We start from the raw sequence: 19,574 nt of genomic DNA on the forward strand, positions 1-19,574 counted from the left end.
GGGGGGGGGGGAATGGTCTGATGTATTTTGATGTTAATTACTGCTTACTGTCTCTGTGACCCACCTTTTGTTTAATAAAAAGCCATCCCACCTGGGCAGGCAAAGGAGATAGGTGGGGCTTAGAGAGAGGAATTCTGGGAAGGAGAAGAGAGATCGCCATGAGGAGAAAGGAGAGAGACCTGAAGGGAGGAGAGGAAGGCCGCCATGGGTTAGATGGAGGAGAAGCACATGGCCCCGCGGCGTGGATGAAGAATCTGGCCCAGATGAAGAACATGAGCAAGTATTTGGGATTATGGATGGGAGGTAGCTTGATAGAGGTTATTAGAAGCAGATGGCATGGGATTGAGACAGGGATCCCATGCCTGCCCCACTATGGGAGGTAGTTTAGAGGATTGATATCTGCCCTGCCCCAGGTTAACTAAGGCTATTTTAAAATATAACAAGTGTCTGTGTCTTGATTGATTGCTAGCTGGGCCTACAGATAATACAGATAATTTAAAAACAATAGACCTGGAATCCACACATTCCACTAGTGAGCCCCAGGAATTTGCCCGTCTCTGTCTCTCCAGAGCTAGGGTTACTACAGGTATACTACAGGCTTTTTATGTGGGCTCTGGGGACCAAATGCAAATCATCATGGTTACAAGGCTGGCATGGTGCTGACAGGACCATGCCTCCATCCAATGATGAGGGATTTTTTTTCCGTGTACTTAGCAATGAAGCTAAGCTGTAGGATACCCATTTCACAGATGGGCAAATAATGGTCTATCACAATGATCCAAGTCTTAGCCTTTTCTTCTTCCTGTGTTGTTAGGAGGAAAAAAAAAAATACCCAGAAAAGCAAGCAACAGGACATGGGGCAGGGTGGGGGTCCATAGCTGCCCCTTGTTCTAACCACAGTTCACAGGTCTCTGCTGGCACTCGGGGCTGTGGCTCTGTGTGTGTGTGTGTGTGTGTGTGTGTGTGTGTGTGTGTGTGTGTGTGTGTGTGTGTGATCTGTCTTTTGAGTCCTTTGTAAGCATGAATCAGCCCTGGGCAAAAGGCCTTCCCACCCAGTCCTAGGGCTGATTTATAATGAGTTCCCTGTCAAGGTCCTTGCCTCTCTGCTGCCACCTGTGCAGCAACTGTGCAGAAAACAACTGGCAGGTGGGAGGCAATGCTGCGGGGGTTATGGGTTAGTTTTCTCCACAAGTGAAGAGGAACACAAAGCAAACTGAGGTGGAAGGCCCAGGTCTGGCATATAGAGCTCGGGAAATGCCCCTGCCTCTTTGCATAATGCCAGGGCTCTTGTAAGCCGTGTGACCAGCACAATGTCACCTAAATTTTCTGAGCGTCACAGTCCCCTGTGATAATAGGCAGCAGATAAGATGCCTAGAAGACCCCAGTCTGATAACTTTAAGATGCTCGACTGGACCACACACATCCTTCATCAGCTTAAGTAACTTGAGTTTCGCTTAATAATATTCGCATCGCCTTTTGACCTGGGGGTCAGGGTGGGGATGGGCTGTGCTTCCGGCTTCTGGCAGAGCTGGGTAGTTTTCAGCTGGCTGTAGGAGTAGGGAGCAGGCAGGGACTCTCAAGGTCACAGAGAGAAGCTTGTTTCCTAGGCCAGAAGGTCAAGTCAAACACCCTTTAAGGCTTCATCTGCTGGGTGTGGCAACCAGGAGGGTCCTAGACAAACACAGCTTGGGAGCCTCACCCTCTTCCCCCTCGGGAACATGCAATCAATCACTGGCCTGGGCTTTGCTCCAGGACCCGGCCCTACGAGGAGGAGGTCCAGAAGGCCCTGGGAACAGGGTGTGGCTCTGGAGTGGATCCCAGCAGGGCTGAGCACCCCAACAGCTCTGGGAGCCTGGCTGCAGGGTGGCACCATCTTGGCATATAAAACGTGTGTCCGAAGACTTAAAAAAAAAAAAAAAGAAAAGAAAAGACTAAACTCGGGCTGGAGAGATGGCTCAGAGGTTAAGAGCACTGTCTGCTCTTCCAAAGGTCCTGAGTTCAATTCCCATCAACCACATGGTGGCTCACAACCATCTATCATGAGTTCTGGTGCCTTCTTCTGGTGTACAGGCACACATATGGGCAGAATACTGTATAAATTATAAATAAATAAATCTTTAAAAATGACTAAATTAGTATCTAGAGAAAGGTTCGAATAGGCTACATAGATGGATTGATAGAGGATTGCATACATGGGTGGGTGGATGGATATGAAGATAAGTAGATTGGTGGTGATATGGGTGGATGGAGAGGCGGGTAAATGAGTAAGTAGATGGGTGGATGGTTTATGACTGGATGGGCAGATGCATGGGCGAGTGGTTGGTCAGTAGATGAGTGCGTAGATGAATGGGTGGATGGACAGATGGGTGGATAAATGGATAGTTGGTTGGATGCGTAATTGAGAGGGTAGGTGAGTGCAGTGGTAGGATGGAAGGGTAAATAGGTGAGCGGATGGGTGGGTGGGTAGATAAAATAGTGACTCCATGAATTGGAGCCTAAAAACCAGGAGGTTAAGAGAGTGATGGATTTCTTTTATCCAAAATAATCTCAGAAATGTCTCTTTCACGTCAAAGGAAAAGAACCAAGCTCTTCCCAAAAGAACTCTGGAGTCACATAGATGACAAAACTGAACTTAAGGTCATCTGAATAATCCATGGAGGAAGGTCCTGCATGGAGTAGGGTGCCACAAGCACAGGTCCAGACTCTCCTGGGCTGTCTTTGCTTTGTTAGTTCCCCAGAGTCACCTACCTGGTGCTGTGGCCGGGATCTTAAACATCACGTACTTTGTCCTTCCCTTGTCCACAATGGACGTGCCCATGTTAAGGACGTTTCCAGCCACGTCGTAATGAGGGTGTGAGGTAGCCAGGTTTACAGCCACGTACTTGCGGTAATCAACCTGTAAAATACGATAGCCACTCCGCTTTGTGAAGAGGGGGGGATGGGACCCCATGAGCTCTTGACTGAGCCCAGGCCTAGCAGGAAGGTGGATCTCTTTGCCTATCTCTTAATTGGGGGGAAAGGCATAATCTGCCTTTAAAGAGATGTCTACCTCCATGGCCCGATACGATCTCGCTCTACTTCCGTGGCAGAAGTTGGGGGGAGCTAGTGAGCAAGTGTGTTTTTTGTTTTGGGGGGTGTGTGTCTGTAACTCTCACCCCATACCCTGGTCTTGTCAGGATCGATCCCCAGCACAGAGACAGGGTGCCCCATGAAAGTAGGCTCTAAGGAATGACAAAGGCAGCTAGATTGCCACCTTCCAGCCAGTCTCAGTCACTGCTGGGTGCCACTTCTATTAAGTCATTTAAATTTACCCCTATTGTTGGAGTTCACAGAGGCAGAGACATGCAGCTCTCCAGGCCTCTCATGATTTTTTTTTTTTTTTTTTTTTTACTCTGGAAACAGAGGTTATAAAACCATTCACTTAACTCAGGAATTCTACCAAGGCTTTGAACGAAGACCCCTGCTCAGAACAGATCACAGCCAGAGGACAATCGGATGGCTGGGGGCTAGCCGTCTGTCCTTCTCCAGGATAGCCCAGCCAGACCCGAGTTAGGTAGGGCTCTGGTTTTTCTGCTATTTCCCAGGATGCATCAGTTGGGATCTGGCCACCTAGTTTACAGAGAACTGGACGTAATTTCCCAGCTAAGAAAAGTGTTCAATTTCGCAGATCGTTCAAATACCGATGACAACATTGTGGCTTTGAACAACCAGCTGGAGCAAACGGAAATGGGGTCTATTGATTTCACGGCAATGTTGGCCCAGTGCTTCCCAGGAAGCGGCTCAGTCTGCTGGTGCCTTTGCTCTCTGAGTAATACTGCCCTCTGCAGGTCACTGTGGGTAGGGCTTCTGAGTTGTACCATCTTCCAAACATATAGGAGGAAGTCCTAACCCCAGCGCTTGTGAATGTGACCTCATGTGGCAGTTGCGTCTTTGAATGTGTAATTATGACAAGGTGATGTCATACCATTTGAGAGTGGCCTGTGACCTCATTACTTGTATGTTTATAGGACACGGGAAATTGGAGCACACAGTCACAAAGGGAACACCATGGGGCTGAGAAGGTGGGGACTAAAGTGATATGTCTATCAGCTGAGAACACCGAGGATGGGTGACAAGTACAGGAGCTGGGAAACACATTGGATTTAGAATTGCGGGCCTCCATAGGTCTCTGTTATTTTAAGCCCTTTATAGTCTTGCATATGAGTGCAGTACCCAGACAAGCCAGAAGGTGGCATCAGATCGCTGGCGCTGGAGTTAAGTTTACAGCCTGGGTGCTGAGAACTGAACTCAGATCATCCGTCTGAATAGTATATAGTTTTAACCACTGAGCCATCTCTCCAGCCCTATGGGGACACACGAGAAAGGCATGAAAGATGGCTGCAGTGTCACTAGGTGGAGCCATCTTTGGGACTCTCATCATGCATGCGTCCCATGGGTAACTGAAATATGCTTAGGTAGCAAGTGCAGCCACAAGGATGGACACCGTGCAGCCCCTGCGTAGGCGTAACTACAAGCACCATGCTAGGGCAGCTGAGAATTGAAGGGGATCAGAGGAGGGGACCTTCCAGTGAGCTTTCTGTAGTCAGCTTGCCTTCTCCCTGGGAGTTGGGGGGTAGGTAAGGAACGGACACTGGCTGTAAGCCTATACAACCTTCTCCAACGTCTCTAGAGTCCGGGGGTTGATTTTCCTGATGTAGTTGGTCTCTGTGGTCGCATAGAAGTCGTCTCCACACTTCATGATGTTGATCAGGCAGTTGTCTGTGAAGTCGGGGATGGTGTGGGACAAGTAGGAGAAAGCTCTGGAAAGAAAGACGGTTGGTGTGGGTTGGCCGTGCCTGGCCGGCTGCAAAGTTTTGTTCTTCATGGCGAGCCTTCTCACCATTGAGTGCGGTCTGCTACAGCAACAGAGGAAAGACTCTGGGTCTCAAGGGGTCACCCGAGGAATCTGGAGGGCCCAGAGATCAGGTTCTCCCCCCCACATTCCCCAACCCGGAGTGAGCCAGCGAGCGAGGTGCTGGGGCAATGTGGCCACCTGACACTCCTCCTGAGTGCCCAAAGTGCAGGGGTCTCTTCAACTAGAGGCAGCACGAGCTGGTATGCTTACAACTGTTTTAAGCAGCCACACACAGATATCAGATATGAAGCTATTACACCCACCCCTCGCCCAAAGCTAGCAAAACAGTAAATTTCTTTGGTAGAATCTGAACCCTGATTGAGTACTTTGTTCAATAACTTATTTGTGGGTTTTTGTTTTTTTGTTTTTTGCTTTTGTTTGTTTTGTTTTGTTTTCCAGACAGGGTTTCTCTGTGTTAGCCTTGGCTGTCCTGGATTCACTTTGTATACTAGGCTGACCTCGAATTCACAGTGATCGGCCTGCCTCTGCCTCCCAAGTGCTGGGATTAAAGACATGCGCCACCGTACCCGGCTCTTGAAACAAGGTTTTATGTGTCCCAGGCTAGCTCAGACATGCTATGTCCCCAAGGATGTCCTTGAACTTGTGCTTAGCCTGCCTCCACTTCCTGAGTGGCTAGGCATGGCCACACACATCCCTGTAACCCAAAAGCTCTGTGAAGTGGACAGAGGAGGATTGCTGGGGACTTGCCGGCCGGTAGCTTAGCTCTAGGTTCAGAGAGAGACTCTGTCCAGACTTGGAGCACTGGTCATGTCCGGTTTAAACTTGTGCTGGGGATCAAAGCCAGGGCTTTGCAAAAACATTCTACAGCCTGAGCTACGATCTTTAGCGCTGGAATTAATTTTAGCAAAGAGGAAAACAAGCTCGTGTTAGTTCAGACACATGGCTCATTTCACCAAAAGGCAAACGACAAACAGGGAAAAACAACCCGAGGGGGTGTGGTGGTACAAGTGGATACAAGTGTTGAGTGGTGCTCCCCCTAGCGACAAAAGGTTTTAACTGCAGATTTTCTCCTCCAGGTGTGGCTTTGAAGTCCTTCCAGCCCACTCACTCACTCCCTTTTCTCTGCTGACACCTCCCAGCTCAGCCCTGGCTGCAAGGGCGAGTCGCCCTGCTCCAGGGACTGATGATGTCAGCCCCAGAAAAGCAGAAGCAGTTTTCCTGTCTTTGGCTAATCCGCCCTGAATCGTTCCGTAGTTCGCTGCCTGGAGTGTATCTGAAGGGAGATAGTGACAGCAGGCCTGACCCTCCAGCCAAGAATTTATTTGTTGCATGTGTAATACACACATCTGTTTCATAACCCAGATGACTTCAGATGTGTTCCAGAAGAATCTCCCCACCCTCCCATTTGTCAGCGTCCCACCCCCTGAACTGTCCTCTTGAATCTCTTTATGTTCCCTGCCATTTATGTGCCTTGCTTTAAGAAAAAGAGCCGGGTGTGTGTGTGTGTGTGTGTGTGTGTGTGTGTGTGTGTGTATGTGTGTAGGTACATGCACCCATAGGTATGCACAGTGAACTAGAAGCAGATGCGAGCTGTCCTGCCTCTCAGTTTCTACCACTCTCTCCAGAGGCAAAGTCCCTCATTACACCTGGAACAAGGCTGGCAGTCTACAAAACCTTGCGACATTTCACACTGCCCTAGGGTTATAGGCATGCTTGTAACAATGCTGAGCTCTTATAAGTATTCTGCGGACTTGGACTTGGGACTCTGTGCTTTCTCTCAACAAGTGCTCTTACTCACTGGCTGTCTCTCCAGGCCTATTCTGCTTTAAAACAACAACTTCCTAACTTATCATGCCTTAGATTTTATGCTTGGACATGAAATTCCTTTTCGGCCACACTGATGTATTCAACCAGACTTCTGGCAATGACATTTGGCTTGTTTTTAGCTTTTATCATAACAAATGACATAGCTAGGAATAATGTCTATTTGTCACTTCAGACGTGAGCATCTCTAGACAAAAGGGAGAACACACTTCTACTTTTGATTGATAATGGCCAAATACTCTCCTCCCAGCCAGGCAGGTGACCATATGACAATGTGTCAAGTGTTCTTCGCCTCTCTTGCCATCAGTGATTAAGAATCACACAGCACCTGTGGCCACAGGCTGGCCACATAGAGTTTTACCTACCCCAAAGAAAACTATTAGGGGAGAAAACATGGGCTGTTTTGACCATCAAAAATAAATAAAAAAAGCATGAATTTGTCAAGATTCAAAAGAGGACGTTACTTGGAAAAGATGTTTTTGCAGGGATCTGGGTAGGCCATTGTCCCGAACTCAGACACCACGATTCTGTTGGCTTCGATGTTGGCATTGTAGGTGTCGCTCTGCAAGTATTTGCTCCTGTAGAAGACCTCCCCTGAAACAGAAGCAGATGCTTGTCAGCCTGGCACCTTTGAAATTGATGTCAGCCACTCTAGGGGCTTTTCTGGGGGCCAGAGGGAGGCTTGTTGACCCAGACTAGCCTCCTTCGTGCAAGCGAGAAGAGATTTGGAGTGGAGAGAGAGAGAGAGGGAGAGAGAGAGAGAGAGAGAGAGAGAGAGAGAGAGAGAGAGAGGGAGAGAGAGAGGGAGAGAGAGAGTTTTCTTAGATGTGTGATCCCTGTAGGTTTCCCAGGCTCCAGTGGAGAGCTCCACACATATTCATGTATAGGCAGCACTAATTAGACTTAGTAGGTTATAAAACTAAAATAAGAAGCTGTGTGTGGTGGTGCACGCCTTTAATTCCAGCATTTGGGAGGCAGAGGAAGGTAGATCTTTGTGAGTTCGAGGCCAGCCTGGTCTATAAGTGAGTCCAGGAAAGCCAAGGCTACACAGAGAAACCCTGTCTCAAAAAAACAAAAATAGCTGGGCATGGTGGCACACATCTTTAATCCTAGCACTCAGGAGGCAGAGGCAGGTGGATCGCTGTGAGTTCGAGGCCATCCTGGTCTACAAAGTGAGTCCAGGACAGCCAAGACTACACAGAGAAACCCTGTTTCAAAAAACAACAACAAAAAATCAAAATAAAACAAAAAGCGAAACAAAAAATAAAAAAATAAAAATAAATAAAATAAAAGATAAGAAGGCAAGTGGGGAAGAAGGCTCAGTGCATAAAGGCTGCTAAGAAGGCTAATGACCTAAATTTGCTCCCCAGAACCGTCATGGTGGAAGGAGAGAGCTGCCTCCCCCCACTCCTTGGTGCATGTGTGCACACACACATACAAATAAACAAAATATAAAAGAAATATTTTGCCCCCCACTCTCTGCCCCTCACCATCTGCAGCAGGTAGGAGAAGGGGCTCAGAGGGCTGAGAGCAGGAGAGCTGTCCCTGTCCCTCACCAGCTGTAACACTAGGGGTAACAACCCCAGACCTTGCCTGGGCATCACAGTGGAGGTGGCCCTAGTGGTGTGGGTGTAGGTGAGCTGGTCTCAAGGGCATGAGAGTTGGAGAACAGGTCCTGTCCCTTGCTGGCTGCGGCATTGTGTGAGCTACCCAGGACAGGCACTGGTAGTGGGAGGGGAGAGGTGGCATGCCTGCCAACTCAGCTACCACCCAGGCCCAGATACAGAGCTTTGAGTTGGCCTACTCCAACATCTACCCCATCTATGGACTACTGGAAAATGTAAAGGGGCCGTTCCTGCAGATTTCAAGATGCAGCGTCTCCATGACACTGGGCAACAACAGGATATCTGAGGGGAGTCCTGGTGAGGCTCTAGTACTGATAATGTGGCCTTGAACCAGAGCAATAACTTATTGCAATGCACATTTACAAGGAAAGATGCCTGGACAAAAGGGCATACGGTATGGTACAATGTGACAAAGTATAGCCTTCATGGAAAGATGATGATGATGATGATGATGATGATGATGATGATGACTATTACTATTATTATTATTATTATTATTATTATTATTATTATTATTATTAATTATATTTTGGGTGGGAGGTTGCAAGGGTGGAGGACAGATACAAAGGGACGAGGGAGAGGAATGGAATTCGGAGCACATGATGTGAAACTCAGAAAGAATCAATAGAAAGTTAAAAATAAAGAAATGTTCTGAATAAAAATAAAACCTAGCCAGGCATGGTGGCACATGCCTTTAATCCCAGTACTTGGGAGGAGGCGGAGTCAGGTGGATTGCAGTGAGTTCGAGGCCAGCCTGGTCTACAAAAGTAAGGCCAAGACAGCCAGGATTGTTAGATAGATAAATAAATAAATAAATAAATAAATAAATAAATAAAACCAAAGTTGCCAGTCAACAGCATCATAAAAAAAAGTTATAAATACCTGAATGTAAAATTTCTTAACACACAAATGTACAAATGTGACGACAGATCGGTTCTCACCTAATGAGATAGAGGTATAGGGAGATTAGACACCTTAAGCCACACAACCAGTGACAGTAATGGATTCCTAAGCTGGAAATGAACATAGACATGGCCTCTCTTAGGCAAGGTCTGGACACAGCGATACAGTCCGATTGGCTCTTCTAAAAATAGACTCATAACAGGTGACATCTCAGTTAACATAGGGATATGGGGACTGTCCCATACAATGGCAAGCTCTTCTAACAACGCCAATAGCCTCTCCCCCTGGGGTGTATTTTCGTACCTTTCTCCAAAGGACTGAGTGTACATTGCAGTGGCAACCACGTTCATTTCCCACCTAAGGGGGAATGAGGAGCATTACAGGAACACTAGCCATCATTAGACTGCAGCCAGCTTCAGGCAGCCACCTCCCCACTTCCTAGGGTTAGCAATTTCAGTGAGATAAGATGCTGCGAGGCAAGCCAGATGTGGTGGCGCATGCCTGTATTCCCAGCACTTGGGAGGCAGAGGCAGGCGGATCGTTGTGAGTTCGAGGCCAGCCAGAGTTCGAGGTCTAAAAAGTGAGTCCAGGACAGCCAAGGCTAACAGAGAGACCCTGTCTCAAAAAACAAAACAAAACAAAACCAAAAAAAAAAAAGAAAGAAAGAAAGATGCTGCGAGGCATCTGGCAGCGGAGGTACACAGCACACGTGCTCTGATGGCTCATTTTCACTGACACCTTCAGAGTCACTTCGGAGACACACCTCTGGACACATTGTGGAGGGTTAACCAGGGAGGGAAGACCCATTCTGAAGGTGGGTTGGGATCATCCCATGGGCTGGGGGCTTGATCTGAGTGTTGGAGAAAGCGAGTTGACCATTCGTGTTTGTCTCCCGTCTTCCTGTGTGCATAAGCAGTGTGACCAGTGTGTCTCACACTCCACTCCTTGACAAGCTGTGAGCCCAACAAATTCCTTCTTCCATTTTAAGTTACTTTTCTCAGGTGTTTTGTCACAGTAATGAAAGTACCTTATGCATGTGTGTTGGCTGATGGAATTCTAGGTGGTCAAGGAAAACCCTGGAGGCTTCGTTATGGGGGAGCCTGATGTTGGTCCTCAGCCAAGCGCAGCACTGAACAAGGACCCACTTTAGAGCCAGTCTGTCCTTCTTTGGTCACTCTGGATGTCACCATCCACATGGCACTGGCTAAGGCTTTTGGGGCCCAGGATGCTTGGCTTGAAAGGTGAATTCTTTTCCCTTGAAATGTAAACTCCCAAGCCAGGCCGCCCATTTCCTATAAACACAGAGCTGTGGGATCCCAGAGCGCTGGAGGCCCTGGGAAAAAGGAGCTCTGAAAACACTCAAGACTGACGCCGGACCACGAGTGTGAGATTAAAATAACAGCCACTGTCCACCCTGCTCTCCCAAGGCCTCTGTCAGCCACATCCCATCTGAAGGGACACAGTTAACATAAATCTCATGGGTGGTGTCTTCAAGAACTGGGTCAGGTCTGATAGTTTTGGGATTAAGGTAGGGCATGTGGGTGTGTACCCACATATACATGGGAAACCAAACACACATGTGTGCACCAACACACTGACACATACCACACAAGTGCATGCACCCACATACCCCAACATCCACACACTCTGACACGTACCACACATACTTGTGTACATCCATATACCTCTGAATGCACCACACACATACACCCACATACTTTGACACATACCACATGCACTTATGTGCACCCACACACTCCAATATATACCTCACATATTTTGTACACCTATATACCCTGGCACACACCACAAATACTGTGCACACCTGCAACGTACACCACTTATATATTGCACCCTTACTACTCCAACATGTACCACACGAACATGTGTATACATACAAACACAACACACATTACACACAGACTTGTGTGTACCCCTATACCTTGGTATATGCCACACATACACATGCACACATTATAAATCTTCCATGCATGTTCCAAATACATTCTCACACATCACACACACACACACACACAAATACTGAAATGACTATCTTCTAGAAACACTCTCTTTGCGGAGAAAGACCTGACATCACTCACTGTCACTGCTTTATTTTGTTTAACTAATTAATTACTTTTTGGTTTTGTTTGTTTTTTTGAGACAGGGTTTCTCTGTGTAGACTTGGCTGTCCTGGACTTGCTTTGTAGACCAGGCTGGCCTCGAACTCACAGATCCGCCTGCTTCTGCCTCCCCAAGTGCTGGGATTAAAGGCGTGCGCCACCGCACCCGGCTCACTGTCATTGCTTTAAACGCAGCTTTCTATTTTGTAGCCCTTCTAGAGTTAAACAGAAGAACCTATTCTCTGCCCTTCTTTAGCTTCCGCCCTCTCTGCTCCTTCTCTTTTACCCAGTCTTTGCTAGATCTTGTTTTTGTTTTTTGAGACAGTATCTCACTATGTGGCTCTGGCTGTCTTAGAACCCACTATGTAGACCAGGCTGGCCTCAGACTCACAGAGATCCCCTTGCTTCTGCCTCCTGAGTGCTGGGATTAAAGGTGTGCAGTATCACACTTGGTCTTCGCTGGTTTCTAAGGCATTAACTTCTAGTCATCTCCAGCGGTGGCCACAAGCTATTGTTCTGGGTTTTTTTTTCTAACTTTTTAAAATATTTATTTTATGAGTGTGGGTGTTTGTCTGCATGCATATATGTGCACCACATGTATGAAGTTTCCATGGAGACCAGGAGAGGGCATCAGATCCTCTGGACCTGGAGTTATGGATGGCTAGGAAGCATCATGTTGGTGCTGAGAACTGAACCCAGGCTTCCTGGGGAAGTAACAAGTGTTGTTTACCATTGAGGTGTCTCTCCACCCCCTCACTTCCTTTTTTTTGGTTGTTGTTGTTTGGTTTTGTTTTTGTTTTGAGACAGGATGTTGCTGTGTAGCCCTAGCTGTCCTGGAACTCACTTTGTAGACTAGACTGGCCTCAAACTCACAGAGATCCACCTGCTTTTGCCTCTAAGTGCTGAGATTAAAGGTGTTTACCACTACGGCCATCTGCCTCTCACTTTCTTAAAAAACAACAACAAAGTGGGTTAATAAAATAAACAGTTTTCAAAGCATGAAACACCAACATGAAATGCCAGTAAACATATGAAAAGATGTCCAACGTCACTAGCCATCAGAGGAATGGAAGTCAAAGCTCGCTGAGATGCCATCTCACCCTAGTGGGAATGGTGGTCACAAACCAACAAGAGCTAGCCAGGATTCACACCTGTAGGGATGCAAAACAGTCCAACCACTATGGAAGGCAGTTGGAGGTTTCTCAAAAATGAAAGATAAGGGCTGGAGAGGTGGATTCACAGTTTAGCGTGCTTGCTGTGCTTACAGAGGACCTGCGTTCCGTTCCCAGCACCCAGGTGTGAAGGAGAAGAAAGAGACTGAAAAAACATGCATGTATTATGCCATTGGTTTGATAGGAATGGGGCCATAAGCCAAGGGTACAGCCAACTTCTGAACTCTTGCGAAGAGAGAGTGAACCTGTTCTCCCTAGAGCTCCCAGAAGGAAAGCAACCCTGCCAGTACTTTGGCATCACCCCCCTCTCCCGCCCGTGAGATCAATTTCAGACTTCTGACCCCCCAGAATGGAAAGAGAACAAAGGACCATGGGGGTCTGCCTTGTATTTGTTACCATGACAACAGCAAACTCATGCCCGGCTCTTACCATCTCTGATGGTGAAGCTGTGGAGAAGGGCCAGGCCATCAAACCAATGGTTGTACTTGCTATCTCCCACCGTGTGCATCCCAGGCCCGTTGCGAAGCAGCGTCCCCTGCAGCCATGCTGGAATCCTGCCTGTTAAGAGAGACACCGTTTAGCTGCCAGAGTCCATGACTAAACTGAAAAATCTTAAAAAGGAATGTGTACATCGTGAAAAGAAACTGAATACACAGAATGTACTATTACTCCTTGTCCGTCCATTTACTCCATGGTCATTTCTAGAAAAGGACCATGAGGGCTGATAGTTTGCTAGCACTGAGGACGACAAGAATAGATACAGTTCCGTCATCTGAAGTTGCACAGCGCTAGAGGGTGCTAGAGGCGGTGCTGCAGCCTGGTGCTTCGCAGACCGGAAGTGCCTCGCCTGGCTAAGAGCTTGGAGCGTCATCCTGAGTCTTGACCAGGGCATTTGCCTCACAGCATGGAAGAACATGGTAGAGGCTGGGAAGATGGCTCAGTGGGTAAAAGGCTTTCCACGCAAGCAGGAGGTTCTGAGCGTGGCTTCCAGAACCCTCATAAAAACTGAGGCAAGATGGACTGTGTTTGTGGTCCCAATGCAGGGGGTGGGAGTCGGGAAGAGGCAGGTGGATTCCTGGGGCTTGTTAGCCAGGCTAGCCAGCCAAACTGGTAAGCCACAGGACGGTGACAGATCTTGCTTGAAAAAACAAGGTGGATGGCGTCTCGAGTACCGACTCACAAGGTTGACTTTGGGGCTCAGTGTGTGTGTGTGTGTGTGTGTGTGTGTGTGTGTTTAGTTTAGAGGACAACTTTCAGGAATCAGCTTTCTTTGTCCGCCATCTATGCAGAGCAAGCCATGAGGAGCAAGCCGGTAAGCAGCACCCCTCCATGGCCTCTGCATCAGCTCCTGCCTCCAGTTCCTGCCCTGCTTGAGTTCCTGTCCTGACCTTCCTGTGATGATGGACTACAATGTGGAAGTGTAAGTTAAATAAGCCTCTTCCTCTCCAAGTTGCTTTGGTCGTGGTGTTTCATCACGGTGATAGTAACCCCGACTAAGACATCTGTCTTGTGCAAACTTAAGAGAGAGTTTGGAAGGATGGTGCAGTGGTTAAAAGCACACACTGCTCTCCCAGTTCCCAAGGACCTGCGCTTGATTCCCAGTACCCACTGTAGCTCAAAACCACCTGTAACTCCAGCCCCAGGGGAATCTAATACTTCTGGTCTTTCCAGACACCTGTACTTGCATACATATACCCACACACAGATACAGACACATACACGTGGTTAAAGGTAATAAAAGCTTCAAAAATGGAAATACACTCAAATAATGATACTGTAAATTTTTCTTTTATATTTGAATAGTCACCTAAATGTTATATATAATTTAATGTACACACACACACACACACACACTCTTTCTCTCTCTCTTAGAGTCGTGGATTGAATCGTAGAAAATATACATAAAACCTGGGAAGGCTCCCAACAACGTCTACGGCAGTTCCTCAGTTAGAAGTTGACCTGAGGGCCAACAAGATGACTAAGCCAGTAAAGACACTTGCAGCCAAGCCTGACAGCCTGGGTTCAATCCCTGGGCCCACATCATAGACACAATCAATCCCTGCAGGTTGTCCTCTGGTGTCCCGACTCACATCCCCAGTACTCTTGGCTGTCAGAGCATTCCAAACACTCTTCTGGAGACAACGAGAAGAAACCACTCCCTTCTCAGAGACTGCATTACCACGCATCTTGTTCCCATATATGGGCTTCTAAGCTTCCAAAAGCAGCTCCTGTTACGGGGGGGGGGGGGAAGATACCCATGTAAACACAGAAGTCTCACCTGTCACTCTGGCCTGGACTGGCTCTGGCTGTTCTTTTTTATTCCTGCCAAATATTATCTCCATGGAACCGGTGGGTGTGGGTGAGGACGATGTTACCCGAATAGACACGGCGTCCCGAGTGCTCAAGGCCTCCTGTCTCCCTGCCCTCAGCTCTTCTACATCTTCGCCTGTCCCTCTTTTTTCTGCTTCCTTCCTCTCTGCGGGTCAGTGTTGCTGCCGGAAGCTGCCGGGTGATTTATACAACGTTTGGCCAAAGGTCAGTTCCCAAGCCCTGTGTTACTGCTAATCTTTAATCCTTGTTAGTGCTTTCCCAACTCTTCCCCTCTGAGTTCACTTTTAGCTTAAACCAAGGGAGGCTCTGCTCTAGGCTGCAGGAGAGGGTTTGGTGCACTCGGCTGAATTCAGCCCAGCTTAGCTCATCATCCTGAGAGCTGGATGTGTTTAAGGCTGGAGCAGGGAGGACCAGTAAAGGCTCCTCAAGCTAAGGGACCATCAAATGCATCCATCACACGATTGCAAGGTATGGGCTGGTGACATCTTCACCATCCTCAAATACAGGGAAAGTTTTGCTTTTAACCAAGGGCCTGGTTCCTTCCTGCTCTTAAAAAAAAAAAAAGTCATATCAGTGTCACGTGCCCATTTAAAAAACAAAGACACAGAAGAAAAGGCTTTTTATCAGGGACCAAAGAATAAATGAAACACAAAACAACTTCAGGGGCTGGGGGATGGCGTGTTGTGTGAGCATGAGGGACTGAGCTCCTCACAGAAGCACCTACGCAAACCCCAGTACTGAGAGACAGAGACAGGAGGCTCTTTGGGGGCAGCCAGACTAGCCGAAAGCTTTCAGGTCAACTTGGGCTATCAAGATGGAGGAACCGTGGCTGTCTTTGGCGTTAGGATTTCCATGCGTTCACAGATCCTGAAAGATGCCATTGATTAAAATCTAACATTGCCCTTTTCCAGAGCCCTGGGTGGGAGTTGGTGCCCTCCTGATTCCCACTGCTCAGACTGACACCGTCAGCAGCAGGAGGCTGAGGTCAAGCTGCCTTCCACACTACACAACACACACAGCAATCAACACATCACAGGACACCTCGTGAATATGTACAATTTCTCTGTTTTATGTAATTGAATGAATTATAAAATTAAACATGATTTGGGGTTGAGGAGAATATTTGACTTGTATAATTCATGTTTTTTGTTTTGTTTTGTTAAAAAAAAAAAAAAGGCCGGGTCAGCAGCTTGTAGATAATCCCAGTGCTATGGAGGTGGAGGCAGGCAGCCCCCTAGCTGCTGGCCAGCCAGCTTAGCCTCCTTGGTGAGTCCCAGACCAAGGAGAGACCATATTTCAAAAGTAAATAGATAAGGTGAATGGTACTAAAGAAGACAGCTGCCAAAGTTGTCCTCTGCCCTACACACATGCTTACATTGTGAATGTACACCGGCTCATGTGCAACTGCAAGCGCGCACACGTGCACGTGCACACACACACACACGGAGAGAGCGAGCCATGGTGCTTGCCGTCACGTAGCCCAGCTGTGGAGAAGGGTGAGGGCTGAGCTGAGAGTTATTCAGGGTTTCAGAACGTTCTAGAACAGGCTGTGCTTCCTCCCAGCCTGCACGTTGCCATCACCTGGTGAGAGTTTGCAAAGTGCTGGTGCTGGGCTGAGCTCCACACCTACTGCCTCAGAATCTGAGCGGAGCCAGAGGCCAACATTTCAGTGATGCCTCTACTGTGCGCAGCTGGAGCTGAGGAGCCCATCACCCGGAGAGATGTGGAGAGCTTGCCTGACGCTGGGCTGGAGTTCCTGTGGGCCGGGGCCATGTTATTCTCTCTGAGCCTCTTTTTCCATAGCTATTGAAGTAGGAGGTAATGCTGTCAGAATCCCGGGGCCCATTATCTCTTCTCTTTTCTTAGAAGGCATTTCCCTCTGTCCCACATTTCCAGTAAATCCCATGATAACCCTACTCTATGCTGCAGTCATATTCAAACACTTGTTTGCATGCCAGAATTATTTATCCCAAGCCGTAAAAGCCACATCCTTGTACAGATGGCTGGGATGCACCAAGGGCTCAGAGAAAAGAAAGTTCTGTTGATAGTGCTAAGCTGGCTGAAGAGCAAACCAGACAGCCTGTACCTGTAAGTAAGGGAGCAGAGGCATTTGTGGCTAACAAATGGTGGGGGTGGGGCCAGTATGTCTTAGTCAGGGTTTCTGTTGCTGTAATGAAACCCCATGAGCAAAAAGCAAACTGGGGTGGGGGGGTGGGGGGGAAAGAGTTTGGCTTACTTTTCCATAGTCATCATCAAAGGTAGTCGGACAGGAACTCAAACAGGACAGCAGCTGACCCAGGGGCCATGGACGGGTGCTGCTTACTGGCTTGCTCCCCATGGCTTGGTCAGCCTGCTTTCTTATAGCACCCAAGACCATCAGCCAGGGGAATGGCACCACCCACAGTGGGCTGGGCCCTGCCCCATCAATCCCTAATTAAGAAAATGCCCTACAGCTGCATCTTATGGAGGCATTTTTTTTTTCCTCAGCCGAGGTTCCCTCCTTTCAGATACCTCTGCTGTGTGTCAAGCTGACTTAAAAATAGTCAGCACAGGGCACAACGTCAAGAAAGCAAAAAAGGAAAAAAAAAAAAAGAAAAAAAATGGAGAAGGGTAAATGTGTGTACTGGTCCACACATTCAGTCAATCATCGGTTCCACGAGTATGGGTCACCCCTGTCCAGCAGGAGCAGCTCCACACTGCAGGCAAAAGAAAGGGTGGGAAATCCTCAAGCCTGTAAGTGCACAGAGAGTACAGGGGCCACGACAACACGTTTACACAAGGACTAGCAATTGAGCCAAGGCCTGGAGGATGACTGGGCACATCCCACTGGAGAAGAGGAGGAGGATGGTCCAAACAGAGAAAGAGCTGAGCTGCCTCAAGTGGCCCCAGCACAGCCCCACACACAGAGGACTCTGACCAGGAGAGGTCTAAGTGTTGCTTCCTGTGGGGCTGGGGCCTGCAGGAGAGGATGGCTGGCAGGAAAGGAAGGGAGGGGAGAGGAGGGCTGTCAGGTGAAGGCTGGACTTACTAAGAGGAAGTGAGAAGAATAGGGGGTTGGCATTGCACGGAAGTGTCTCAAGCCGGGACCTCCCGTAGGCTTCTTGGTGTAATGTGTTGACTTATTCCTGAGTTATGTGGATCGGCAAGACGGCTCAGTGGTGTAAATGCCCTTGTTTCCAAGTCTTTGTTCAATCCTGGGGACCTACATGATGAAAAGAGAGAACTGACCCCCAAAAGCTATCCTCTGAACTCCGCATGCGATCTGTGATGCATGCACGTGTGCACACATCCGAGCACACAAACGCCCACACACTTGTAATATAAAAATATTTCCTGAAAAAAAAAATGTCCATTCAATCCAGACAGGACCGTATGGTTCTAGCTTGGTGAATCAATGATTTTAGGAGTGTGGGTGAGCCCCAGCTGCACCTTTAAAAAGCCCCATGATGCACAGATGAAAGCTCCCCCAGGATGCTTAGACAGACTCCCCACTACAGTTAATGTTCCACCTCCTGCACACCGAGACCACACGCAACAGGAACAGAATTCCATGTAGCTAGCAGGAGGGTGCAGGCAGGAGGGAGTGGCTACAACTTCAGGTGCAGGGGTGTCTAATCCCCCCCCCAACCGATTCACACTCAACGACCTATCCTCTGCGCAGGTCGCATCTCGTCCCACTCATCCCATGAGTTTTTGAGGAAGCCACCGAGGCTTGGCTGACTTGTGTGCCTGGGGTAGGGAATGTATTCTGTGGTGGAGTGGAAAGTTTGAACACGGGAGCACCTCAGTGATGTGGGCAGTGGGCAGGGGGTCTGTGTCTCCCATTTCATGGGGCAATCTATGCCCTCCCCAACCTCCCCACCCCCAATAGAATGGATTCATGAGGTTAACAAGCAAATGAGGAGGGTTGGGGAAGTGGCTCATAGCAAAGTACTGGCCATGCAAGCGCGAGGACTCAATTCAATGCCTAGAACTCACATTTAAAAGCTGGAGGCGGGGCTGGAAAGATGGCTCAGTGGTTAAGAGCACCAGCTGCTCTTCCAGAGGTCCTGAGTTCAATTCTCAGCAACTACAGGGTGGCTCATAATCATCTACAATGTGATATGATGCCCTCTCTTGGCATGCAGGTGTACATGTGATAAAGCACTCTATACATAAAATAAATGCATCTTTAAAAAAAAGAATAAAAATAAAAATATAAGCTTGGTGGGAAGCCAGGCATAATGGTTCACACCTTTAATCACAGCCTTTAAACACCTTTGCAGGGTAGAGGCAGGCACATCTCTGTACGTTCAGGGCCAGCCTGGATTACATAGTGACTTCTAGGATAACCACAGGGGCAGAGACAGGTGGACCCCTGGGGCTCATTGGCAACTCAGGCTGGTCTATTTGGTGAAGTCCAGGCCAAAGAGACCCTGTCACAAAAATCAAGTGAAGCATTACTCAAGATTGACCTCTGGCCTGCACATGCATGCACTCCCTCATAGTTAAGCACATACTTACTGCTAAAATTCCTTCCATGGTGCGAAGATGTCCACAATGGTGAACTCAGGAGCCATTCCACCCAAGTCACTCTGGGGAACCCACGAGTCTATTGGGCTGACTTACAGAGCACTGGGAGAGAGGTTACAGTCACAGGCAGGAGAGTGGGTAACCTTAAAGCGCCACCCTGGAAGGTCTGCACTCAGTGTGAATGATGGGGTCCCCTCCTCTAATGCCCCTCTCAAAGACCTTACGTGCATTT

General features: G+C 48.2%; 1 protein-coding gene and 1 long non-coding RNA gene across 3 annotated transcripts in view; one reads left to right on the forward strand and one right to left on the reverse strand.

The window, feature by feature from the left end:
* BCO1 (beta-carotene oxygenase 1) overlaps nucleotides 1-15,875 on the reverse strand; it is a 41,117-nt gene extending 25,242 nt beyond the window's left edge. For both annotated transcript variants that reach the window (XR_014774629.1, XM_084757449.1), the window contains exons 1-5: nucleotides 14,778-15,875; nucleotides 12,929-13,057; nucleotides 7,144-7,273; nucleotides 4,652-4,799; nucleotides 2,749-2,896 (exon numbers count right to left, since the gene is read on the reverse strand). Coding sequence is in view for 1 of the 2 variants with exons in the window: in XM_084757449.1 (XP_084613575.1) it covers nucleotides 2,749-2,896; nucleotides 4,652-4,799; nucleotides 7,144-7,273; nucleotides 12,929-13,057; nucleotides 14,778-14,841 (619 nt within the window). In the remaining variant the exon portion in view is untranslated. The remainder of the gene's footprint in view (nucleotides 1-2,748; nucleotides 2,897-4,651; nucleotides 4,800-7,143; nucleotides 7,274-12,928; nucleotides 13,058-14,777) is intronic.
* On the forward strand, nucleotides 166-14,731 carry LOC311583668. The gene is made up of 3 exons (XR_014774630.1): nucleotides 166-280; nucleotides 13,789-13,919; nucleotides 14,372-14,731. It is a non-coding gene; the product is annotated as an uncharacterized lncRNA (long non-coding RNA).
* Nucleotides 15,876-19,574: the final 3,699 nt, after the last annotated feature.

Source organism: Acomys minous (assembly GCF_964271855.1).
Source record: "Acomys minous genome assembly, chromosome: 14".
NCBI lineage: Eukaryota > Metazoa > Chordata > Mammalia > Rodentia > Muridae > Acomys > Acomys minous.